Raw genomic sequence first — 26,820 nt, 5'->3', positions numbered from 1 at the left:
GGCTTGAGATATCGCAGGTGACTTGCTTTATCTGCAGCACAGAGGATGAAAGAAAACAATGCATGAACATGACGAGGGAGAGAATAGGAGGGATATTCTGAGGATGGTAGTCCACTCAGACGCACACAAGCCTTAAGCTCAGTAAGCAGTGACAGCTGCTGAAAATACCTCACTGTATGGCAAGAGTGGATGCCTTTCCTGCCGCAGAAATGCATGCAATTCATTCAGTGTCAGAATGCATTCAGAGGGTTTTCTATAAGAATTAGTACTAGTCGAGAATTGTTCAAAGCACATATTTTGCATGTCCACTTGAGAAAACACACGGTCACTGGATTTCCTTTGATACATTCACACAAGAAAAATCAAACTGTTGTATTATCTTCAATATATTCCATTCCATTTCTAGTCTTATCTACATCACAGTGATCTATTTTCCTCTGCGTACAGAGATCCTATTTCCCTGAAGGGTTTGTATAGGTTTCATCTGATCTTGAAAAGTTTCTCTCTTTGTGCTGAAAGATTGTTTTCAGCAGTTGTGAAATCTCCATTCGCTGCCACAAACTAACGGCCGTTATTAACAACCCTCTGGCTAAGTTTGTCAATGACGAGGGAACAAAGAAAAACAGAACTTGCAAGCAGAGTGGAACTTTTAACTGAAAGAGAGGCTCAAAGTGAACTTTTGGACGTGCTGATAAGACTGATTGGAAGTAAAGTAATCAAGATCCCAGCCACACTTAATAATCGACTTACTGCTGTACTCATCGCCATAAACGCAATATTTCTAGACAGTTTTTAATTAAATACACATTTAACTAAACAGCAGACAGCTTCCCTTTACATCTTCTAACCCCGCCATGGCTTTGAAAATTACTTTATAGGATACTACCGAGTACTGGGTGTTGATTTAAGTAGAACTAAGTCCCATGTGAAAGTGTGGGTTTTCCTCCGAGGCCTAATCAAATTTTCTAATTAAAAAACAACTGCACACACAAAGTAAACAGCAACCACCAACTTTACAGTACATAGGTGACTCATTGGTGACACGGGGTCAGATGGAAATCATGACTCAGCTCTTCTGCAGGGAGACTAAATAGCCATGGGCACAAATTAACAATTTACTACAGCCGTGCCTGCAGCTGCCACTGCTGCACCCGATATCAAAACTACACCCCATTGCCAACTGAATATCAGTTCAAATGTTTGGAAAAAGACTATAATCCCCCGGTTCTTTTTGTAATTACCGATATCCTACCATAGACTGACGTCACCCATTGGTTTGTGGATGACCTTTTTGAAGCCTGGAGTTTGGAATTTTGACCGTCGCCATCTTGTTTTTTTGGAGCCAGAAGTGACCATATTCGGAGGAGCAAGAGAGGGACACGCATTGCTACATGTCTATCGTGATTGGTGCTCAAAGTGCCAAAAAAAGTGCGCCTTTCCAGAAACCATGACCCTGTTACTCAAGATAACCAACAGAGTAATAAATCTCTGGGTTACCTCGTTGCTAGTGTGCATTTGTGCTTGGATATTATGTTTGGGTATTCCATAGAAAGGGGTTGAGGCCATGGTTTATAAGATGTTGACTCTTCTTCAATGGATTTGTTACCATTGGTAAATGATTCATTATATTAAGATTGGTCCAATGGATTATGTGAGTCCAAGCTGGTTTTTATGGTTCTATACGTAATTATATGCATCAGAGCCAAAACTGTGCTGAACTTTTGAAAGTATTCGATTGTCTAGCGTTTGGAGATATCAATTGTCCCTCATTTTCACCTCTCACACAGACTTAGAAAATCCAGCAGTTACCACACAGCCATTCTTTAAGTCCACTCAGTGGTCTGGTCCGTTGAGATATAAGTCCTCCCAAGAAAGCAATGTGAAGTAAGCTGTTTCACACCATTTAATCACAAATCCCTGTGCTTTCCTTTCCCTTTTTTCTGCCATCCACCATCTCTCTCTCTGTCTCTGGCCTGCAGACAGCTGAGCAGCTCTTCTGGATTTCGCTGACGCTGCATCTGGTCCCGCCTGGCCTCCTGTGAGCAGGATGGACACACTGGAGTCAGAGCTGACCTGCCCAATCTGCCTGGAGCTCTTTGAAGATCCACTACTGCTCCCCTGCGCTCACAGCCTGTGCTTCGGCTGCGCCCATCGCATCCTCATCTCTCACTGCGCCACCAACGAACCTGTTCAGAGCATCGGCGCCTTCCAGTGCCCCACCTGTCGATATGTCATTTCCCTGAGTCCGGAGCGTGGACTAGAAGGACTTAAGAGAAACGTGACCTTACAGAACATTATTGACAGAGTTCAGCGGGCCTCATCTTCAGCTGGGGTCCCTCTGCCGCTGCCATTGCCTGCGCCCCATAGCGGGCCCAACTCTCCCGGCGAGGAAGGGAGCGACCGGCTGGCGCTGGTCCCAGTCAGCACCGCCATGTCCAGCCCGGTCATGCCTCCTGAACCGGTCCAGTGCCAGTTCTGCGAGCAGGACCCGCCGCAGGATGCCGTCAAAACGTGTGTGACGTGCGAGGTGTCATACTGCGAGGAGTGCCTCAGGGCGACGCACCCGAACAAGAAGCCGTTCACCGGCCACCGGCTCATCGAGCCCATGCCGGACTCCCACCTCAGAGGGCTCCAGTGCCTGGAGCACGAGGAGGAGAAGGTGAACATGTACTGTGTCACAGATGATCAGCTGATCTGCTCACTGTGCAAACTGGTGGGGAGGCACAGAGACCACCAGGTGGCAGCACTGAGCGACCGCTATGAGAAACTCAGGGTAAGCGCAGAAGTAAAATTACAAGACTTTCATGGTGTGATTTTGCCTTTAAAAGCGGAATTTTCCAAAAACTGAGTTTTAATTAACCTGCGGCCTTTATTTTAATGTCATAGATTACCTCCATTCCATTAACATTGTAAGCTTTAATTTTATGCCGCTCTGCAGAAATCTCCTATTATCCTTACCCAGGTATCTAACTCGATTATCAAGTGAGATTTTATCATCTCATGCCGACTTATTATCGCCGCTGAATAATTAAGCAATTAGCATAATCGCTACTCCATGCCAGCATGCCGGGAGGATATTCAGAGGCGTGCACACAGTGAATATGGGAAGTGTCATTAGTGACGAGGCATGGTGTCTTCAATGAGGTTGCAGGTTAACGAGCACCAATTGCATGCCGAGTGTAGGTGTGCCTAATTGGGCAAGGCTATTAAGAGTGTGCTCGTAATGGGCTCAGAGGCAGGATGTGTGTGTGTGTGAGCAGTGCGTTTGTCAGATCAGAGCTCATCCATTAGGAAATGTTACTTGGAATGTCTACAGGATGCTTTTCGTTTCATAATCCAACTGTCTGCCATTAAATATTTAAGCACTTTTCCATTTAGTATTGAACCTCCATAAAGTGTATGGACTTTGGGCTTTTGCCAACTGTTTTCTCAGGCTCTCACGAGCAAACTGATGCATAACATTGGCAGAGTTACACAAAACGTTTTAATGATTTTAGTCCACTAGTGATTTGGCTAAATTATTTAGTAACCATTTTAATAATCTACTAAATGTTTCAGACATGTTTCAAGCAGAAAGGCCATTAAAAGGAATCTGAAGGATGTTAAAAGCAATAAAAATCAACTAGGGAGCCATTTAAAATAAGCTAGCACAGGATAATATTTATACTCGCATCTCTTGGTGCCACTTATGTAACCCCTTCAATACAGAAGATGCACTTTACTGTACCCAAATGGTCAAACTTGACTTTTCCTCAGGTTCAGTCAGAGCGTTGACTTACTCCTCCACCGTAAACATTTTTCAACCACTCATTATTCCACGTAAGAACAAGTAACAGAAAATACAACTAACTTTTCCAAAGCATCATTTGCCCAGGGAGCATTTTTCAGCAGGAGCCTCCTGCTCTCGGAAAGTGTTTATTCAGCCTCTCGAAGCCTCTTTAAATGAAACGCTGTGGCGTGACTCCTTTGAGAAACAGGTTTTTCCTTTCACCAGAAGTTTGAAACACATGTTCAAGTGTGAGGTAGTTTGTAATACGTCCTCAGAGAGGAGCCATTCCTTCGGTGATATAATTGAAGAAACTGAATCGCAACAGCCGATTCCAAGTCGTGGTACCCACAGAAGAAAAAGGCAGCGATTACTGAAACATTACAGCGCAACCATAGAACGGCAGCTTTGTAATAAAAGTTAGTAGTTTCACAGAGTGAAAAGTGTTCGAGTTGTAAAATACCCTTTTTTAATATCCTTCTTTACAGTATAAAAGCACCAAACAATAACCAAAATCAATGATTAAAACCATCTATTTTCAGCATCTGCACTTTCCTTCTTTGTCAAGAAAAAGACAACGAAAACCTCCCGCACATTGATCTGTTATTAGGGGCCCTCTACTGGTTGGCACCCTTTCTGCCTCCGATGAAGGGCTTCATGTTCCGTCATCACAGGTGACGTGTAGCCATTCTCGTCCTGCGGGTTTCTGCATATTCAAGCAGAGAGGAATAATTAGCAGGAAAAGCTACGGGTCAGTGCATCATCTAATTATCAGGCTCCCACCGATCATCCGGAGAGAGAACGTAGCACAGCACAGGTCAGCGAGCTCAGCAGTTATACAGGCTAATTATCCGCTTCAATACAAAAACCACAGCAATACTTCATAAGCATAATCCTCAAAATAAGTCAATCATAAATAAAGCATTTGTACCTTGTGCGGACAAAGAGAGCAGATGGGGGAACAAAACGTGTATGCCCGCTTCATTAACTTCTGAGCACGCCGTCTATGTGTCTCACACACGCACACCCAGGCATGCATGTCTACCCTGGAGACCCCCAATCTGCCCCCTACCCTCACAGCAATCTGCAGATATTCACGGCCAGCAGCTCCTTTCTCACACAGACAAATGTTCCTTTTCTGGCAGAAGTTAGAGGGGATTTGACCACCTGTCGACCCTCAAAGGCCTCACGCCAGCCAGCTGGCCCATGACGGGAGGTCGATGCAAGCCTTAGATTAAGACCCGGTCGGCCCTGAGCTGAAGCGTCTAGGCTCTTTCTTCGAATAACTGACTTGTTTTGCTGCATCTTCAATCAACAGTGAGGCGTAAAATATACAGCTCAGCCTCGGGCTGAATTCTGTTTCAGAGTAGAAAGCTAAGTTCTGTACATGCGAGTTAACTTAATCTCAACTCATTGTATTAGCGCTCGGGCTACTTTTTGTGCGTGGCAGTAAACACACTCACTACACAAGCAAACAAATCTCGACAGAAACGGTAATATCTTCGATTATGAAACAAGTAATGTTAATGCAATCTTTTTAAACCCTGAGACAGAGAAAGTCAGTTTTAATGAATATATAATGTTACTTCAAATGGTTTACTAGCTACACTGCATTGAGTTGAAGCTTTTAAGAGGCAACTGCTTGATGTTTTGAACACGCGACAGAAACAGGGTAGGGAATAAATTGAGGCCTCGATCTAAGCTAATTACCACGGGGAAAAAAACAACCGCCATGCAATATTTATGCTGAACAACACATTTGATTTTTAATTCATGAGGACAGAAAACTTTGGGGCGAACTTCTTTAAAGAGGAGGCACAGAACAGGCACGGAGGCCTCCGTTTGTCAGGTTAAAAACCTTCAGATATAAAAGGCACTCCCTTTTTCCCCCTCTTTCACTCAGATCTGGTGCAGTTCTTTCATTTTGGAGTCTGACAAGTCAAAAGTCTTTTGGTCCTATTTTCCGGACCATTTCATGCATATCTCTTTTTGCACTGATCTGCTGGATTTTGAGATATCCTTACTCTGCACCGGGCAAAACATAACAAAAAAACACATGATTGGAATTGTTTCCTTTTTTCAGTGGCAGTGGTGTTGCGCCTGATAAGAGCCGTGGAGGTTATTGAGGGAACACCCATCCTTTTGGGGAGATAAAATTACTCCGTCATAGGAAATTGACGAGAAGGCGACTTGAAATAGCTTTCAAAGTCCTTGGCGCTGGGTCTGAGGAGAAAGAACCTTGAGGATAAAAGATGGGCCCTTCTGTGTGTTTCAGCTTTGCTTACAAATCATAGGTTTGTTGTGTTTTATATAGTAATCCATTTGGTTTAATCAGCTGCCCTGGGTTTTTGTGCCAAAATGCACAATAAAAAGCAAACAGACACAACATTTGATTCACAGCCTTTTAAGCACGATATTTACTTTTATGCCTTAATCCATCTTTTTATATCAGGAATCCCCTTATCCCCCGACTTACTTCCTCAATATAGTCCATGCTATAATGCTTTTTTCACCTTCAATTACAACCTTGAAAAACTTCCCTAAAGTAATTTAAAGAGCAGCTGCAAAATCTTCTCCAGTGGTGTAACTTCTTACCTTGCTGCAGTGATGTAGTGTACTTTAGGGCGGGGCTGTATACCTTGAAATCACTCACGAGTGCAAAACAAGGGGCCGTTAAAAGTCAGATTTTACTTTTCAAAATAAAATTTAAATAATCTAATGACAAAACCCCTGTTATAGCTAAGGTCCTTTAAACTTGCCGTCTCATTTATGTCCACTTGGGGGCAGCAGAAACAAGCTGTGAACACAGCATTGACATATCACCTGGTAAAGGTGCTATTCAAGTGGCTCATTGTTATTATAAACACATAGATCATAGCCCACTTTAAGGATGCAATTTAAGGACTGGATCCTGCCAAGTCAGCATTTCTAGACGTCGTAACAGGTTGACAAGGCCTGCCCCCTTTCAAAAGCTCTTGCTTACTGCAACATACAGCCTTCTCCTGTATGGATTTTAACACAACCAGTGCAGAGTACATGCATCCTTTGCAACACACTATTGTCCCGTGACTCAAGTTTGTTGAGTGCTGTTTAGGGAACATCCAGGCAATACTTTGCAAACTCATAAAGTTAAATTTACCAAATGTGTTTTATATTACTTAAACAGGACTTCTGCAGGATATAAGGGGAACAAAAAAAACCTCAATGTTTTCTCTTGTTAGAAATCACAAGTTGTATTGTCTCAAATAAAGCCCTGTTCTCTCTTCAACTGAAGCCATTATTTGAGAATTTACAGGGCAGCACTCACTGTCCTCATTCTGCACGGAATGTTCCTTTTACTCAGAGCCTTCTCGTCTCAGACACATACCCACACAAACAATCCTTTCCCAATTTACCGCAGCACAATGCCGTCTTGCCTTTTTTTTCCCCTCTCTGTCGTGCTTTGCTTTCGAGTCAGGTGTCGCCGGCCGGAGTCATCTCTGTTTCCCCAGGACTGATACAAACATATTGTTTCCAATTTATAGAGGCGCTCACTGGCAGAAAAGTGGGTGTCGAGCAAACACACCGGTGCCCTCTGTGAACTACAGAACACTGCTACACCATGATGACTGAGCAATAACAGAGTGTGGAAAGATGGTTGGACATCGCCGTAAAGAACGGCAGTAAAGAAAGAAATGAAGAATCCTATGGTCAGCTTTTCCTCTCTGCCTCGCTCTTTAACGGTCCACCTTTGTTCTCTCTGCCTCACTGTTTCTGTCTTCATCTGTGCGACTACGTTTCTCTGATCTCTCTCACACACACGAGCAACAAGGAAAAGAATGAAGTGAAATTCTGGCAGTTTGGTGAGGATTCCTGAGAACACAATCCTGCTCAGTGTCGCAGTAAATCTTGAAAAGATGTAGCTCCTCTGAAGTTTTCAGTTCACTTGTCTACCTGTCTCCATCACTGGTTGTGCGCGTGAGATCCCCTTGCACACCTTCCTAGCTTATCAGCACTGCTTCAGGGTGATTTAGCTCACTCCCAGCATGCATCTGCTCATGCAGACATGAACACTAATGACAATGGCAGACAACACCACACAACTTTGTATTTTTAAGCCAACAGGGAGACGCCCGGTGATGGAACGTATGCAAATTTGTGCCTCGGTTTCAAAGGGTGGATTCTAGTTGGCTGATATAAGAAGAGGCTGATCCGAGCGTGCTGCAGCAGAGCAGTGATTAAGAGCAGATGCTGTGGAGGGAAGCAGCTTTCCTTTGAAAAACACAGAACTGGCTCTGCCTCTGTCAGCTGACCACGCTTCAATAAATAACTCTTATTTTTAAAAAGGTATACTTACATTTAAAGCAATTTAACTAAACGTCTCCAAATGTTGAATCACAAGAGTTTTGTCAGCTGCCAAGTGACCATGAACATCACTGCGTGGACGAGACTGACCACTTTAGGACTTCTTTTTGAAGCAGACATTGCAGGCTATATTTTTATGCGTTTGTTAATTTAAAGGATACCACAACCAAGAGGATGTCACATTGTACTGACATTCTCCGGAGTACACGTGTACATCACTGCAGAAAAGTGAGAGGACCACTTGAGGTCACCAAACACTCATGTTTTTTTAAGTATCGGATCCTATGAAAAATATCTTATGAAACATTTACACAAACATGTATTTCTCATAGGTGAAGTACCCTGCCATGCCTTACCTTGAATGACAAGGTGGTAGGTCTCTAATCCACACAGTGATGTTCACGGCCTTCTCTTAATGCACACATATTAGTCCTTTGTTTTAAAGGGACCCAGGCGGCAACCTCCGGTTCTGAAAAGTGAAGCCAATGTTGAAGTGCCTTGAATGTGCATTAATTATAATGGCCAGCAGGGGGCGATTGTATAGAAGTCAATGTGTCGTTACATACACACAATACAGCATGATTTGGTAAATAATTTTGCCATTTAAATGATTCTGCATCCATACAGCTCAGTTATTCCAAATCCAGTAGCTTATATCTACTAACTCATCAAATCAACACGGCCTAGTTGGTTCAGAGCAGAGATTAACTTTACAATGACACTGTTTTTGGGGTACAAATCCAGTTCGGACTGGCAGCAGAGGAGGATGATAGGCAGGCAGAGATGGAGAGATATACTGCGGATAAACAAGCAGGATAATTGTGAGGCGATCAACCAGCAGCTGAGCAGTTCAGCTCCAACAGATTAATACTAGTTGGCGACGTGGACGATGTAGATGTGGGTTAACCCCTTCACGTCCAAGTCTGACCACAAATGCACAAAGAGAGAATGTGTATTGACTTTGTATATGTACATCTAAACAAACAGTAACCCCCCCCCCCCCCCACACACACACACACACACACACACACGCATGGAGACTGACAGCAGGTTTAATTTTTTTAAAAGCCTTGTCCTCTTGTGTACATGTCACAGTGCATTTCCTGTCCTGAAGATTGCATGTGTGCATATGGAGACGTAAAGTCTGCTTTTGAACATGTGCTTATGATAGCTGGTATGTAGACATAATTACAAATTTGTTTTCCTCTTTGCATTGAAGTATGCATGCATGAGTTCCATGCACACAGCGACTTGCGCGTGACGCAGCTGTTTGACTGATTGTTGTGATTCTTGTCATCATCATCATCTTCATCATGCAAGAGCTTTAGTTTATTTTTATCTCTATGGATGATAATGGCGACGACAGCGCCGTTCTCTCCGAGGAGACCTTTATGCCGTTTTCTCTTTTGTGTGTCATCTGCGTATTAAGGCCACCCATTAAGCCCCCATAGTGCCACTCCAGCGCGCGCACACACACGCGCGCACACACACGCGCGCGCACACGCACACACGCACACACGCACACACACACACACACACACACACACACACACACACACACACACACTTTATTCAATATTCCCTCTGGGGTAACTCCTCCTTAATCCTCGACATAACATCAGAACCTGGCTGTGTTTACACTGCAGCTTAAAAGTGGTTAAAGTGAATTGGAATGGAGCGTATTGAGCTAGTTTTTGATTTTAAAGTCAATAAATGTGTAGTTTTAACCGAAGCAAAGGATTTAAAAATGTTGAATTCAAGAAACCTGCGCTTTCAGCAAAGCTATCTTTGGCCTTGTTGATCCAACGCCTTTTTTTGAGACACGCAAATCTCAGCGTTCGCCAAGTCACAGCTGAAAATCTTCAGGAAAACAGTTTTGAACAGGACAGTTTCGAGGCGGCATCAGAGCGGATTAAGCGCGCTCTGTTTGGCAATAATATGATGGTCTTGAAGTAAAGGAGACAGCTTGTGCCCGGGCGGATAAAAATCAGCAAAAGAGGGGAAAAAAAAGAAAAAAAAAGGGGGAGGGAAGAGAAAAGCGAGGGCGGAGCGTTAAGGGCCAGAGCTGACGCGCTGTCACCTGTTTGCCGGTTCGTTAGCCGAGAGCGCTGCTGCGTGCTCTCATAGGGAAGGCTTTTGATGCCCAATTTGCCGCTCGGCTGGGTTTGCGCTTGGCTTGGCGCTCAGTAGAGCGGCTGTCCCAGTCACATCCTCTCCTAGAGTAGGCTCCTCTCTCGGCAGCTCGGACGGGGCAGGATGAGGAGGCAGCACAGGGATGAGGGGTATCACCCGCGCTCAGAGGTACGATGGACACTGAATGCACCTCTTCAATAGAAGAAGGAAAGCCTGCAACTTGTGGGGATGCCCTTGAGGAAGAACAGCTGAGGGGGAAACATCGCTTCCATTTGCTGCTCTTGTGCTGAGGAATCAAACATTTGTGTTTCCAAGCATGTAGTTGCTCTAGAACTTTTTGTTTTGTGATGTAGTGCCCGAGGTCGTTTCACAACTTTTTTTTGGCTGGTGTAAGCAGAGAAACCTGAGGATGATAAAGCAGTTGCATTTGTATCCTTTGATTTACGGCTCTGCCCTCCTCGGCTTCTTTGCATTTATGTCCCATCCGTTTCTTGTTCGTGTCTCACTCTCAGTGTTGTTTTTTTAAATGTGTCTGCTACAGCAAGCCCTGGACTCCAACCTGACCAATCTGATCAAGAGGAACAACGAGCTGGAGTCTCTGATGGGGAAACTGATCCAGACTTGTCAACATGTAGAGGTGAGTCTCAGTGGTCACCGCTGACCTACATAATGTCTCCGTCTAGTCAATATAACATTTATCATATTATTTCTGTGGATATGTTTGGCTATGTCTATTGTGAGCATATTATTGCAGTTATTTTACACTAAATCTAGTTTTTTATTTTCATTTATGCAAGAAAAAAAAATGAATTTTCTATTGTGCAGAGATAGCATGTAGCTACAGTTAGCAGCTAAACTAAAACCCTATAGTAGCTGTTTGAAATTATTATACAATGTGTTTGAGAGCTGAAAGGATTGACAATTAGTCAATCGGCAGAAAAGGAACTGGTGACATTTCTGATATATTAGTTTTAGCCATGAATCAAGCGTAAAATGCAAAAATTGGAATATCTCTGGGTTTTGGAGTGTTGGCTGGACATACAAAATCATCTAGGCTCTGTGATCTTGTATTCTTTTTGTACACTCACCTTTATTTGTGTCCAACATCTGGTTTTGTCTAATACGTTTACTATTAGGATAATAAAGTGTGTGCATGGTTGTGTGTATTTACTGAGGGCAATGCTAAGCCTGCCTGTTCATGTTACGCTGGCCCACTAAGAAGCTTTAAATAACGCAATGCCACAGGGTTAAAAGGCAGAGACATCTTTGCTTGGAAATAATGGAGGACAGCCTCTCTGCCTGGCAAGGGCCTTCACAAACTGCTAGGAAAGAGGATTGTGATTTATTAAGGAGATTTGTTTTTTTTTATTTGCTATAGTGCTGTGTGCATATATTTTGAGTATGTTTTTGTGTCACCATCACAAAGAGATGTTTTTTCTGTGAGTTAAGCTTGAAGAATTTTGATGATGTTGGAATTTTAAATAATATCGATCCTTCCGACCATCAAAAAAGCACAGAAAAATGAATAAATGATGGATATATGAAGGGGTCACAACTACTCGTGCGGGAGGGTTTTGCAACTCACTCTGAATGCCTAAAATAGCTTGTGGAGTGAGCAGTGATAGCACGTTGTTTTTAGGTGAGAACAGCCATATCGCACAAGTAGATGGAAGAAATACATGTTAAGCTGGTGATGGTGAGCCAAAAATAAATGCATGAAGTAATATAAACTCAATATATGGAGCTGTTTGACATGCAGCTGCAGTAGTGGTGTATAAGAGGGCTTATAAAAAATAAAAAGGAGGGTCACAGTAAAAGCGTTGCACAGGCAGCTTTCTGAATATTTCAAATCAGATGAATCTATGAAACAGCTTCTCAGGAGATAGCTGCTGAGATTCTCTGACATCTCCGAGACTAGATGATGGCTTAAGACTGCACAGTGTTCATGCATACTTAGAGGCATAGATGGTCTCCTAAAAAGCATCCAGTTCTTCTGAGCTGTGGTTTAACCTTAGCCACAATTCAAAGCTCCTGCACCGCATTACTTCAAATACCAGCATTCTTTTTCAGCTAGCAGCACATCAACTAATATAATGAAGATGCTGTAATTGTTGGAATATAACGCCTTTTGCATGTTGAAAACAGAGTTACAATGTTTAAATGAAGTTAATCATATAATATCAAACAGTCAAAGAGGGACCATTTGAAGCACTTAATTGATTTGTTTATAGAAATGCAATAAAGAAAAAAACTCAGAGTGAGGGAAAAACACTAATGCTTATTCTGTAGCAGAAGCCACAGAAGAATACATTCCTCTGATGTCTTGTGAAGTTTAAAGTCACCTCCCTCCACAGAAAGTTGCCTTTCCGAAAGTTTGGATATCCTCGAGGTCCGAGTCGTCTTTGTATGTGCGTGTGTTTCTGTGGCTAATGAATCACTTAATGTCCCTGTCAGGGTGCAATCTGTCATACTGCTCATACGCTCCAGAGGGCTCTGCCCACAGTCATTAGATGCTCCACATCTTTACATGGTGCATCATGTACTCTGGTCACAAACTGTGCGTGTGTATGTTTTCTTACTGGAAAGCTGAAATTCGGAGGCAGACCGACCACAGTGTGTGCGTGTGTGAGCGGTCGTTCCACTCAGATGAGCAATATCGGAGGACGTCGTCTTCGTTCACATTGACCTCTTGAGATTAATGGTCGTGAAATGTCAGCCAGTTCTACTTTGTTGTTGTTTAGCAGCTTGTGGAAACGACTCATAACCTGATGGTGCTTTAAAAACACAGCAAAATACCAAAAAGAGCTGACTTACAAAAAAATAAAAGTTGAACTTCAATGTTTGTCTTTGCTCTAATTTCAGTGAATATTCTACCCCCAAATCCCCATTATATTTAGATCCGTTAAAGTATACTAATTGGTGCACAAAGTGACACAAAGAGATAACACATATACAAGCTTTTCACAGAGTAAGCAGTTTTACATCTCAAGTTCCCCCAGAGCTGTCGCGGTGATGTCGAAGGGACCAATTAGTAGTGTTGAAAAGACAGACACACCGGCGTTGCTCGAAGGTGTTCATCTTAGCACGTCTCGCAAGCTGTAGGTTTGTAATCCAGGTGTTAAAATAAAATGATTTCTGTCTGCAACACGGGGTCCAGAAAAGCCCATGGAGGCTGTTTAGGAGGCCACGTTGAGGATATTGAGGAAGTACTTTCCAGCCTTGTTTGGCTCTACGGAGGAAACTGCCCATGATGTCATTATTAAAACACCTGTGTTTAACAGAGAGTGTATGTGTTTGTTTGAATAAATGTGCGCTAACTGGCTAGCTTGGCAACACTCACAGCAGAGTTCCCTTTCATTGCTCCCTGTGCTATCGCTTCGCAGCGGCAACACAACACTTCACAAGGTGCTGAAAGGAGCACGAGGAAATGGCCACAAAGAGAAGCACACGTAATGTTCGGCCCCGCAGTCTCATAATTGGAGTTGAACAGATTTTATAGACTGTAAAGGTTCCAAGTGAATCAAACACCTCAGCTGGCTGCCCTTTTGCTTCTAAAAAGACGCTCAGAGTCAACTGCACTTTCCCAAACACCTTCCAACTAAATCCAATTATTTTTCTTCAGTTGAACATCAGTGTTTGGTTCTGAGCCCAGCAGATGTTTGAACCCACTGCCACACAAATCAATATGCCTCATATGAAGTTAGGGGAGCACTGGCCTTTATCTATATGTAGGTCAACTAGTTTTATACCTTCTACAGTGCGATACAAAACCCTCAAATTTGAGCAAAAAGCAACCTGGATTTCTTTCTTAATACGGGGATTATGTAAAATGAAATATGTCTTATTTCCATAATTTTTCAAACAGTAATACTTCCTTACTTCAAAAGGACTACCATGGAAAAGAGGGTTACTCATTGGCCGTTTCCAAAATCATTCCCTTGTTCCTCATTCACTATTCCCTATAGAATAGACACTCGGTAGTTTACTCTCACTCAGTGAATTGAAATTTCCAACACATACCATCAATCCTTGTCTTGTTGCATCAACACTGACATCAGTAGAGTCTCACAACCGGCGTTTTCATTTCTATGAAAAGCAACACATTGAATTCTACAGTGAAACATTTTTCCAGGGCACTACATTTCACACAGTCCTGATTCAAGACATTCTGGTTCTTCAGCATACTGCTGAGTGTCATGTCTGCTCTCTAACAGCCACAGAGCTTGCTGCATATTTCACTTGTCACTCAGCACTCAAAGCGAGCGGGAGGCAAAATGGCTGAATATGCCTCATCTTCCCAAAGTGTTGGCTTCAGCCGGGAGGGCCGGCTGATGGATGAAAATGACATCCTGTCCCTCGGCCGACATGATGCGGAGCCACTAAACTTCTGACTCTCGATATATACCCACAATCTCTCAATCTCTTCATTTATGGATGGCTCTCTGTGAATTGGTTCTCAGGTGAACGCGTCCCGCCAAGAGGGCAAGCTCCTGGAGGAGTGCGATGTCCTGATTGACATTATTCAGCAGAGGAGGCAGATCATCGGCAACAAGATCAAGGAGGGGAAGGTGAGGCGAACGCTCAGCAGGGTCGAGGAGTGCGACAGTAGAATCCAGTTATTTTCTTTTGCCATTTTGTGTTCCGATGCTTCACCTCATAGCCTCTCACTGGCAAACAGTGAATAAACTAAAATGCGTAGCCCATTTCAAACAGCACAATGTAAATATTTGTTTGTCCATCAACATTACAGCAGGTACAATGATCATCAAGGGGCAAATACTGTCTGCAAATATAATATTCAACAATCATATGCATGACAAAAACTAATTAACTCCTTTATTCCTGCTCATATACAATGTAATGAGTCAAACGGTTTGGATTCCAACAGACTGCTAATGTCATTACCTTTATCCATCAATATTTAAAACATTGAAAACACTCCAAGCTATATTTGTGTCCAATGCAATACTTCGTTACAGCCACTTGACCTTATATTGTGAGCAGATGCCAAATTGTTCAGCTGCCTCAAATGCAAACCTTTCAACACATTCTGAGCAGACGGGGAAAAACACTCAGACTGGCCAAAAGTAGATCCCAGAGCATATGGGAGGGTGCATGTACTTGTACTCTAAACCCAGATGATTTTTTTTTAAAAAGCTGTCTCTAATGAGACTAGGATCCCACCAGGGATTTCTTTTTTTACACCGTGTAACGTGTGCTTTTAGCTTTGAGGATTGTGTCAGCGAGGACACAGAAAAGACAGAGATGTTTATTTTTCAGGCTTTTCTGAGAAAGTTTCGGTTTGTTCTCCTTATTTTTGAACACTATGAGGACTTTGTAACTTGAAATGGAATTGGACTGAGATTAGATTTTTTTTTGTTTGATCTGTACAAGCCAAGCTGATGATGAAATGTCCTTTAACCTCAATCCAGCCACTGACCTCAATCTGTCTGCTAACATCTCTGCTCATACTGTAGGGAGAGGGGATAAAACCGGGGGGCAAACGAGGGGATATCAAATCCCAGATTTGCGTGCAGTAAAATCATTGAAAGGCCTAAAGAATGTAGTATTGGCAGCAACATGGAAAAGCTTAACTCACTCAGTTTCTTTTTCAAAATAATTAGCTTTCGTAGGATGTTTAGTTGCAGAAGGACACTTATAGTTTCTCTACAACATAGAGAGTTAACTTTGAAGTGTCTGGTTCATTTATCTTCAGAGTGAGAAGACATCCATGGCGTCTAAACAGAACCTCATAGAACATGAAACAAGGAAGGAGGCCAAAACAAATCAGCTTCCAGTCCCTGAACTCTAAGCAGGATGGACACGTTCTTACCCTTTGCTGTAATTCACAGTGCTGGATGTTCATACCAATTAAGAAAACATGAAGAAATACAAGACTATGTGCATCAGTCGGCCCTGGATTTGACCTTTTCGCGTACGACTAACTTTGAAACGTTAAAATTCATCTCCGTACCAAAAAAAAAAAAAAACACGTTTTGGGGTAATTTCCTGTCAAGTCTGATTATCCCTAATCTGATTATTCTGATTATCCCTAATCTGATTATTCTAATCCCTAATAATCCCTAATAATCTGCAACATCTTAACCCAGCTGAAGGTATTTTCATGCATTCTAGGTTTAGTAATTTGATCCAGCCCAACAGCACTGTTCTCATACTTCCCTTTGCCATCCTTACCAGGCACAAAGGATTCGGAAGCTCGCCCAACAGATCACCAACTGCAAACAGTGCATCGAGAGGTCCTCCGCCCTCATCACGCAGGCCGATCAGACACTTAAGGAAACCGATCACGCTCGCTTCCTGCAGACCGCCAAGAGCATCAACGAGAGGTCAGATAGCCCACACACTGGCCTCACATGTTGGAATTACTCAGCTCAGTCAGCCAATGTCTAGCGTTAGGAAGTGGGCAAAGATTGCACACACAGATAGAGAACTTCGTGTACTTGATTTCCCTAACAGCAGACGAGTAGAGAGGGAATCTATCCTTCATTTAGCCAAATTGCATTCCACTCCCTACTCCAGCTTTCTAATTTGGCAATTTAGAGCAAAACCCGGTGTCCAATATGTGCATGCTCTGGAGTGTTTCAATCGGAATCTCATTTGCAGTCACTATTTAGGGGTCTGATTTAATTCAGATTGAGTATCTATAAATTTAGCAACTCTTGAGCAGTTAGTTCATTTTATATAACGTATCTTAATCCATCAGCCTAGTATGCCAAAATTCCTTGTTTCAGCATCTTGGAGTAGCTTATAAACTATGATAAAGCTCCTCGGTTCTAATATCAACACAACACACAATAAAGTATGAAAGCCTGTTCTATTTTGATTGGTATTGATCTAGGGTTTCCATGGCGACTGCATCAACCCAAGTGCTGATTCCTGAGATACACCTAACGGACACCTTTGACACGGTTGCCCTGGACTTCACCAGAGAGAAGAAGCTACTGGAGAATCTGGATTACCTGACAGGTAAACCTTCTCGTCTTCCCTCCAGAGGGACATCTATTGATTCAAGCCCATTGTCTTTGAGGTTAAATCACAAACCAGGTGTCGCTTTTTGTTATAACGACAGACTGTCTTTTTAATTCAGTTCCTCACTGAACATAAAACCAAACATTGCCTTGAATTACAACTCTATTCTTGCTTCGAGTTCTACTTGTTATTCTTTTGAAGCCTCTGCTGTTTTCAAGCACTGCGTTTGAAGGAGCGGTCCCCAGTACATTAATTCCAAAATTAATTTTCAACATTAATTTCTGATGTCCCATTTGGAAGGGCCCGTCATAATGTCACCGTGTGAGTTATGAGCACGCCGGGGACAAAAACAAGGCATCATGGGTAGTGGATTTGAAGGTCTGTGAAAATGGCTGGCTCATATTTATTCTCTGCGATGCATGAGGGATTCGCTGGAGGGCCTTTTCACTAAGTGAATCAGTCTGAATCACTCCACTATGTTCAGCCACTCATGGCAGAACGCTTGGGAGAGGGAGAGAGTGACAGACACAGAAAGAGACGAGAAGTGGCTGTACAATCAGTTTAAGCTGCGTCTTTGTATCTTACCTCAGTCCATTCTCTTCCTACCAAATGCTGTGTGAATACAAATAAAAAGGAGAACTATATCATAAAGAGCACATGGATACATGAGTGTAAAAGCCAATCTAGCGTATCTGGTTATATAACGACTCGCATTAGTTACTGCTAAAAGGATTGTGTTATTTACCCTCCCCGCTGTGTTAATGTGAGCTGCTTTTCATGTGAATATTTCATTATTTCTCTTCCGCATTGCTTTTAATGCTCAACCTACCACTCTAGTGGAAAGAACATCTTCAGTCCTGTGTGTAATGAACCCTTTACACTCCTAAATGGAGCCAAATGAACTAGTACGGGGTTAATTGGGGCTACTGTTTGCTAAAACAAATGACAAGTGTGTTATCACTTTTGGAATAGCGTAATTTGCAATTATATTCAGTTGGTATTATCAGCATTAGATCGTGTTGGATGACTTTTCCTTTTTTATGCCCTCTGCAGCTCCGAGCGCTCCGTGCATAAGGGAAGAGTTGTGCACAGCTTCATACGACACCATCTCGGTCCACTGGACGTCTGATGACGAGTTCACAGTGGTGTCCTATGAGCTCCAGTACGCCATCTTCACTGGGCAGTCTAACATTGCCAGTAAGTATGAGTGGCTGAAAAGGAATGCTTGAAATCAGACGGGGAATTATTGTAGTTTCAGGTTTTTGGAAGTAGTATCTTTTTTTGTATTTAGTGTTTTTAGCAGCCTGGTGAGAGTCTAGTCCACATCTCTTTACATTTCTTTGTCGGAAAACAACCGTGCCAATCCGTGTTTTGTGGGCAAAATTGGGAACAGTGATTTTGTCTCCCTGTGTCAAACAGAACAAATAACTGAAAATGGCCTCTAGCGTGCATGAGACTGACGAGAAATAACTCTGAAATCAGCATATTTCTTCCATCAACGCAGAACATATTAACTGCCCCCAGAAAGCACTACTGCAGCTTTCCTGCTAACTGAAACTGATGCAGCCTGGATGGATATGTCAAGTCGCTACGGACGGAATATAACAACCCCACCCAGATGGAAAATGGGGAACATGAAGTGACAGTAAAATGGCAATTCTGTGTCTACTTTTTGCACGCAAGAGGCAGAAATTTGTCTTTGGTTTGCATGTGTAAAATCTGCTATTGAAAGGGTACATTAAAACATATTACATCCAGACAGGACACATTGAAATACACAATCGAAGCTACATTAAAAGAAGCACAAAGTACTCGATGGTGAGGATTGAATCAAGGTTAAATGAATGGATATAAAATACTGTGTGCTGAGGTACCAAGCTGGCTCCAGAAAGAAGCTGTCCTTACAAATTAAGATGCATTATGGCAACAGGGACAAACTAATTAAAGATGTTTTGAAGAAGCATCTTGAGAACTTGCTAACGGAATAAAAAGACCTGCTCAAGTACAATCATGCTGCTCTACTGGTGGCCACTGGCTCCCCTAAGGCAGCTGGGAGCTATAGTGCTTTTCTAAAAGCCGAGATAGCGGTGGAAGTGGAACCTCCTGAAGTGAAGCCTCTGGCCTTTATGCTGCTATCACCTTCAGATGTTGTCGCACATCAAGTGACTGTAGCTTGTGACGGATGAAAGGCAAACAAGATTTGACAATAGTGCAGCAGATAATTCACTTTGGGTGTAGAGCCCTCAGTAAAAGAGGAGACTTCAGTGGATGTACGGAGTTCTTATGTCTGTACATGCGAGATGTTAAAGTGGCAATGACGGAGTCCATATGCTGAAAGATTCCTTCTTCTCCATCTTTCTTCCCAAGGTTACACCTTTCAAATTACTTTACCGTTCAAAGCATGTTTGGAACCGACGGCCATCAAGCTAATGTGACATTTATTTCCCTCTCTCTTTCACATCCCCGTCTCCTCCCGTTCACCGAGACGCTGTGATTTTTCTCACCTCCTGTTTTCACATCCGATAATGTCAGAGGTTGTTGCTGTTGGAAAATAACCCCCGGAGCAATTCGGATAAATCAAGAAGTGAAAGTCTACCAATGTTGATTTAATAAAAGACACCAAAAAAAACACGTGTAACCTATGCACGCATGTTCAGTGGAATTAGATTGCCTGTGGGAAATGTGTGCTAAGATGATAGGAAAGGGAGAAAGACAGTCTGCTTTCATGTGTTGGATTTTAATGGACTTACTGTATACAGGAATAGTAGCAATTCCTCAGTGCGATCCTCTTATCATAATTTCCTAATTTGTCTTAATCACATGTATAGATAATATAAAAATAAATGCACATTTAGAAGATGTTCATTAATCCCCACTTTTCACACTTAAAACGCTGACTTTGCATAGTGTGAAATTGCAGAGATGTCATCAATTCCAATTTATCAATAAAACGCACTGGCACTCTTCCTATTTGTCCAACGGCGGTTGTGCGGTCCCGAGTAGAAGGCCCAATGGTGAATATGTTATTACAGATCTCACATGCTTACATACAGGCTGTACATGACAACACTGTCACTAGAAAGTGGACACAGAAATGGACACGTTCCTATTTCTCCACAGAGGTAAATGAGAAGCCAGTGTGGTGGCCAGATCTTTATGCGACACTGTATCATTCAAAGGAGACCTGACGACGATCGGTATGGAATATTATTTTCACTTCTGGGTGGCCAACAAAGAGCAGCTACAGTGGTAGTGGTACCTTCCTGTGTAACTTCCTCAGGCAAACTATGCCATGACATGGAAGGGAACACACATACACGCCTCAGGAGGTAGTGCCATTGAATAAACACGCACACCAAGCAGATAGAGCATAGTGCAGCTATGAAGCCGTCGAGGTGTGAATGGTTTCCTCTAGTGCCTTTTCACACTCACCTGTTCCCACTGCCGCAGGCTAACACACAGCCAATCATTTCTTACACTATCCTGTCACACGGCTGTACTGGACTTCACTCCTCTCCAGGAAACCTTGAAATAAACCCTTTTTCTCCTATTTGGGTGTTTTTTGCTGAAAATGTCTGCAGTTACAGATTTATTCTCAGACGGTTATCCTTTATATAAAGATTATTATAAATACATTTTTTAGGAACCTTTAACAAGCAAAAACTTGAATATGTCCCATTGAATTAATACTGTATCAACCCTCCCTCTTTCTCCTTATCTTGCGCCCCTTACCCTCTCTCTCTCAGGTCTGTGTAACTCATTGGAGAGCTGGATGATTGTTCCCAACATCAAGCAGAACCACTACACAGTGCATGGTCTGCAGAGCGGCACAAAGTATATCTTTGTTGTCAAGGCCATTAACCAAGCGGGAAGCAGGAGCAGTGAACCGGGGACTCTGAAGACCAACAGTAAGCACAAAACTACTGAAAACGAACACTCCATATCGGATCGACCTTTGTTGAAAATATATCTTTAAAAACACTCACAAAAGTAGCTTGTTGGTTTAATTATTCGGCAATTGTGAAAGTAAATTAATGGAAATGAGCAGTTCTGTAAAGATTGTGCACGTCATAGATCTCAATACATTTGAAAATCCTTCTCTTCTACCAGGCCAGCCGTTCAAGCTGGACCCCAAATCTGCCCACAAGAAGCTGAAGGTGTCCCACGATAACCTGACGGTGGAGCGGGACGAGACCACGTCCAAGAAAGGCCACAGCCAGGAGCGTTTCACCAGCCAGAGCAGCTACGGCGTGGTGGGGAATGTCTACATCGACAGCGGTCGTCACTACTGGGAGGCGTTAATTGGAGGGAGCACATGGTAAGTTTTACTGACCCACAAATGTCTAGTCGGGAGTCTGTTTGAGGTAAAGCTTCGAGGTTGACCGAAGTCTCCGCTCCTCCTCAGGTACGCTGTGGGTATAGCCTACAAATCAGCCCCCAAGCACGAGTGGATCGGCAAGAACTCTGCCTCCTGGGTGCTCTGCCGCTGCAACAACTCCTGGGTGGTTCGCCACAACAGCAAAGAGCTGGCCATTGAGCCCTCGCCCCACCTGCGACGCGTCGGGGTCTTGCTCGACTACGACGCCGGTTACGTGACCTTCTACGACGCCGTGGGCTCCCAGCACCTGCACACATTCCACGTCTCCTTCGTCCAGCCCGTGTGTCCCGTGTTCAACGTGTGGAACAAGTGTCTGACGATTCTCACTGGTCTACCCATCCCTGACCATCTAGAGGAGCTGGAGCCCGACAACTGACAACTACAGACAGATGGGAATAAATCAGCATGAACTGGTCTTGATTATGTTAAAGCTGCACTGGGCAAGTTTTGTGAAATTATTTGGATACAAAAACAACAGAGTGTCCCATCCTTTTTAATTGATACAAGTCTGCTGTTTTTACCTAAATTAAATTCTCGTCACATTTGCATAAGGAGTGAAGTCTCCTAAACAGCAGCTCGGCCCTAAAAAACACTGGACTCAAACGTGTCTGATATTAATACTTGCTACCATTTGTGCAAAATGACCTAGTGCAGCTTTTATATGCAAAAAAAGAAGAATAGATGTCTGGTGTGTTTTCTCATTGAGCTGTGATTTTCCGTTGTTTACTTTGATTTTTATAGCAGATATGGCGCTGGTTCATGTCATCTTTGACTCCGAGTGAAACCCTTTTTTCGAGATGGATGACAGTAAGCTGGAGTCAATCCAGAAGAAACTAGGACAAAAGGACAGATGTGAGCCACACATTCATACTCTAAGGCACTTTTGGCCACGATGGGTGCATTTGTACCATGGCAACTGGGAAACAAGCCACAAATCAATTTCTAATTTTCTTCTTTACACCACCTTATCAGATATAGCACTTTGAAAATCCCTGCAAGTACACACATTAATCAATCATGGTTGCTGGAAAGAGCAGAATTAAAGATGTATATTTTGTAAATTCATCGCATACCTCCCCTCATCTTTCCCACGTTCATTGAAAAGGAACCAAAGTAGCCATTGCTGTTTGTTCAGATGTCTTTACATAAATTTTACATAGTAAATAAATGCTGTATTATTTTTTAAAACGTAATAAGAGAGGATATAGAATTATGCTAATATTAAATGCAGGATTCCCTTAAATGTAAACCTTGTTTTTTGTACATTGCTCATACTTTATTCATGCTTTTGTAGCATACAATTTATTTTGGTGCAATTAACATGCATTAATATTGGGAATGTGCTGTGTTCCGTTTGACTTTTGTGTTGAATTCACCCTTTTTTGGCAGCCATTAGGGTTTCATGCGATACATTATATGCGAGTTGTGTTACAGTTGTAGCCGCAAGTTATTATTGGAGCAAAGGGATGAAATGCACATTAGAGTGTGATTTTCTCACTTTCCTCTACAACAAGCATATGGCTGTTTAGTGGGACATATTTGTGCTGGTGTGCCAATACTTAATTAATTTGCTTTTTCGTCTCTTCCCATTATCAAAATACTCATATTTACATGTCATGTTTACACTGAGGTCTTGTGAACATCAAATCTACATGCAGCACCACTTTCCTGCAGACATGTTGCACATTGATGATGTCAGCAGGGTGTACATCACTCTTCACTCATTGGCTTGCTATTTAAAAAAAAAAAAAAAAAAAAAAAAAAAAAGGGAAAAACGTCAAGGCCCTTGCAACAAAACCTCTCAAAGGGATATCGTCAATAATACATCCTATAATTCAATATTGTTCTGTATGTAATACTGTTTAACAGTGGCAAAAAAGGCGCTCGTCGGTGTAAATATAAAGATTTGGTTGTATAATGTTGCGTAGTTTCAATACCTGGTACACTTCAAAAGTATGACGACACATCTATTCTTTAATTCTGTTTCCTTGGCAGTTAATTGAACTGTATGTTTTCATAGTATCCGATAAATATGTAGTGCTCAATTTAATGTTTCCATTTGAACTTTATGACCATGGTGGTATTTGTTCCGTCTCTGTGGACATTTTTATGGAAAACAGGATATGTGCGCTTACATCACTGTCGTCTGATATAAGTCTATGAGAAGGTCAAAAATAAACATTTGTTCCTTTTCACATTACAGTGTGCCATTCTTTATCCAGAGAGGCGAAACAGCGGTGAGAGAATATCAAGAGCTGATCTCATAAAAGCAGGATGGGGTGAAATGCCAGGAGCCACTTCTGGTGTTCTTTCTGGTGGGGGCTTACAAACAAAAGATCACATTTTGAAGATATTCAAGCATTTGCAAATTCAGTTAAGACTCTGGCATTTTGGTCTAGTTAGTGGTGTCCCTCAGGGAGACTGCACTCAATTCAGGTCAGACACTATGTCAGACAACCGTCATTTAAAGCCTCTATAATCCATAATCTTGCATGAACAATGGACCACACGACATGTGAAAGGGGTTGCTCGGTAATTATCAGGGATCGACCCCGAGGTTGGAAATCAATGCTGAGTCACAAAACCACTTCCTATGTGTTCAACAATGGATCTGCAGTGGCTAGGTTTAGTTCGGTGGGGTCTAAACGTGACGAGAGATATCAGTTTGTTTATTTTGCTTCCGATAGCCAGACACCCATTAACCGCCAACTAAACTCTGCACAAGGCATCAAAGCACCCACTGGCATCCTCCAGGAAGATGCTTATGTCCCTCTAAGTTCAGACCACAACTTGTTCAGGTCATTTGACTTGATGCGTTTCCTGAGGAAGGGGTGGTGGTCGAGTCTGTCATGTAAACTTCCCGCGGACATCGGGGGCTCTTCCTGATTCTTCTTAGACGCCAGGCCTCAGTGGGGGTTTGTCGTTCAACACCTAGCATTAGCTCAAGCTTTGTGTGTGTTTGCTGGCACGGTTCAGTGGTTTGAGTGGGCAAAAAAAAAAAAAAAAAAAGTTAAGCCAGCGCTCCGCCAAGCAACCAATAAAAAGACACAAAGGCAATTTACGGGTCACCATCTGCAAATAATGGAAGTGTGTGTCTGTAATATAGAAGATATGGTGGGGTTAGTATGGGCAGATGACTCTTTGTTGTCGCTGATACCAGTCATTAGTGCTGCTTTCTTGAACTGCTACTGCATGAGACAGACAATGTGCATTTACTATTGGGCATTTATGAATAACTTTACTCCACTAGTATGTCTTCGTAAATAATGCATAACACACAACATGGGCTACTGACTATAATTAGTAGAATGTGTCATGAGAACCAGTTGCACAGTGTTACATCCAAGATACAATTACACTCATTGCATATGAAATGTCTCAAACGCTGAGTCACAATATTAGGCCATCTGTTCTCTAAAAGGGAGTCAGCCGAGCATGAATTGCGTCATTTCTTGATATGAGGGCGTCCATAGAGAGCAATTATCTTCTGAACACTTGCCTCGGAGTCAACTTTCCGTATTCAACTAAATAATGAATTCCTTGTTGGCCTGCTATAAAGGGAGGAATGCCTTCAGGTTGTCAAACAACTGCATGTACTTAAAGAACAATGAAAATCACCGGCCCTAAATTATAACCTTTTCCACCAACTTAATCCAATGTTAGCCCAAGTTCAGCAGTTAAAAGCGCTCACTGACCCTCCCCTGTTCACGTGCAAGACTTTGTGTGACATTTCAAACAATCGATACAGTAATTTAAAGCGTCTTGGGATTTTGTTGCTCGGCTGAAATGTACCGCAAAAGGTTGAGGACCAACTATTACATTAACCTTTGTCATGGGAAGGATTTACTGAGCTTGTGTGTTGCCGTTTTTCTCCACAACCTTGGTTCACATAGTGATGTACCACCACTATATTCACACTCGAGAACTGTGAAGGTCCAGCAGCTTAGAGAGCTCAGGCCTTACATTTTGCCAAGGGCACCTTGAATATATTTCAGCAAGACACAGAAACTGTTAGTCGTTCAATTTGTACCCATGGGTCTTGGAACGTGAGCCTCTCTGACCTTCCTTCACAACACCACTTCACTCTCCTCTAGGCGAGCATTGTCCTACTTTTGTACACTGCCACCACCGCAACCGCACTTGTATGGGCAGTCTGGAGGCTCTGCCGTCCCCAGAGGATTTTTACAGCCAAGCCACAGCATAGAGAGAGAGTGAGACTCCAAAAGACACAGCCTCTGTGCTCTTGGGGGAGCTGTGCATGTATTCTATAGGCCCTTGCGGTCCTGATGTACATTTGTGTGTGTGTGTGTGTGGGGTAAACAAACTTGCACATCTGGTGACAATATGGCATTTCAGGCCAACGGGCAATGGCAGCATGAGCAGAGGACCAATAATAGTAACTCCCTCAGGAGTGGATCTGGAAAGTGGGACAGACTTTTGGTCCAGAAGCACAGGACCAACAAAGACTAAATAAAGCTCCGTCTAACTATTGGGTTACTGGGTCTCACCCGTTTTGCAAATGAAATTCTGACGACCAGGAATGGAATGAGAACTAGAATGTCATACTCAAGCAAAAGCATACTTTGATAAAAAGTAGCTCAGTTCATATGTACTTGGAGTTAACGTGGAAAATATGAGGGGGGGGATTCAATTGATGTTATAATAAATATACAAACCATTTAGTGCTTTGTAAGTCAATAATAATGTTTTGAAATCAATTACTGGATGCATCCGGTAATCAGTTTTCTGAATAAACTGCATATATAAATAAATAAAGACACTGCTACAATAATCCAGTCCTGTAAAAACAAAGTTATTGTTGTACCCACGAGTCCTTTAAACGATATTTTCAAACATGATAGTAGGCTTATTTTGTAATTCTGTTGTTGTGGGTTTTGAAATTTAGGTCAGAGTCCAGAGTAAAACATTCTATCGGTTCCTCTTTTTTTTGCCACCAAACTTGATTGCGTCAGCTTTGTCTTTATTTAATTGGAGAACGTTCTGGCACATCCACTAGGAACACCATCACACCACATGAGCGCCTATGTCCAAAACCAACAATGAAGTTCCTTCTCTATAGACGGATATTTGCAGCCAGCACATGCGATTGACAAACAAATGGCAGACAGAATGAGCAACAGACACCACGCCGAGTGCGGCGAGCCTCATTAAGCCACATGAATTAAATATGACACTTGTTATGGAATCA

At 42.6% G+C, this 26,820-nt stretch overlaps 1 protein-coding gene across 2 annotated transcripts in view; it reads left to right on the top strand.

Annotated features, from left to right (window-relative positions):
* The window catches only part of LOC116386019 (E3 ubiquitin-protein ligase Midline-1-like), a 46,437-nt gene extending 21,694 nt beyond the window's left edge, over nucleotides 1-24,743 (top strand). For both annotated transcript variants that reach the window (XM_031851957.1, XM_031851956.1), the window contains exons 2-10: nucleotides 1,980-2,773; nucleotides 10,785-10,880; nucleotides 14,704-14,811; nucleotides 16,442-16,590; nucleotides 17,103-17,230; nucleotides 18,287-18,430; nucleotides 20,980-21,141; nucleotides 21,344-21,551; nucleotides 21,639-24,743. In XM_031851957.1, coding sequence (XP_031707817.1) covers nucleotides 2,048-2,773; nucleotides 10,785-10,880; nucleotides 14,704-14,811; nucleotides 16,442-16,590; nucleotides 17,103-17,230; nucleotides 18,287-18,430; nucleotides 20,980-21,141; nucleotides 21,344-21,551; nucleotides 21,639-21,987 — 2,070 coding nt within the window. In that variant the 5' untranslated portion in view covers nucleotides 1,980-2,047 and the 3' untranslated portion in view covers nucleotides 21,988-24,743. The remainder of the gene's footprint in view (nucleotides 1-1,979; nucleotides 2,774-10,784; nucleotides 10,881-14,703; nucleotides 14,812-16,441; nucleotides 16,591-17,102; nucleotides 17,231-18,286; nucleotides 18,431-20,979; nucleotides 21,142-21,343; nucleotides 21,552-21,638) is intronic.
* Nucleotides 24,744-26,820: the final 2,077 nt, after the last annotated feature.

The sequence above is a fragment of the Anarrhichthys ocellatus genome, unplaced genomic scaffold, assembly GCF_004355925.1.
Source record: "Anarrhichthys ocellatus isolate YVR2014 unplaced genomic scaffold, GSC_Weel_1.0 scaffold12, whole genome shotgun sequence".
Classification (NCBI taxonomy): Eukaryota; Metazoa; Chordata; class Actinopteri; order Perciformes; family Anarhichadidae; genus Anarrhichthys; species Anarrhichthys ocellatus.
Note: the sequence above shows the minus strand (reverse complement) of the source record. Positions and strands in the feature narration are given on the sequence as shown.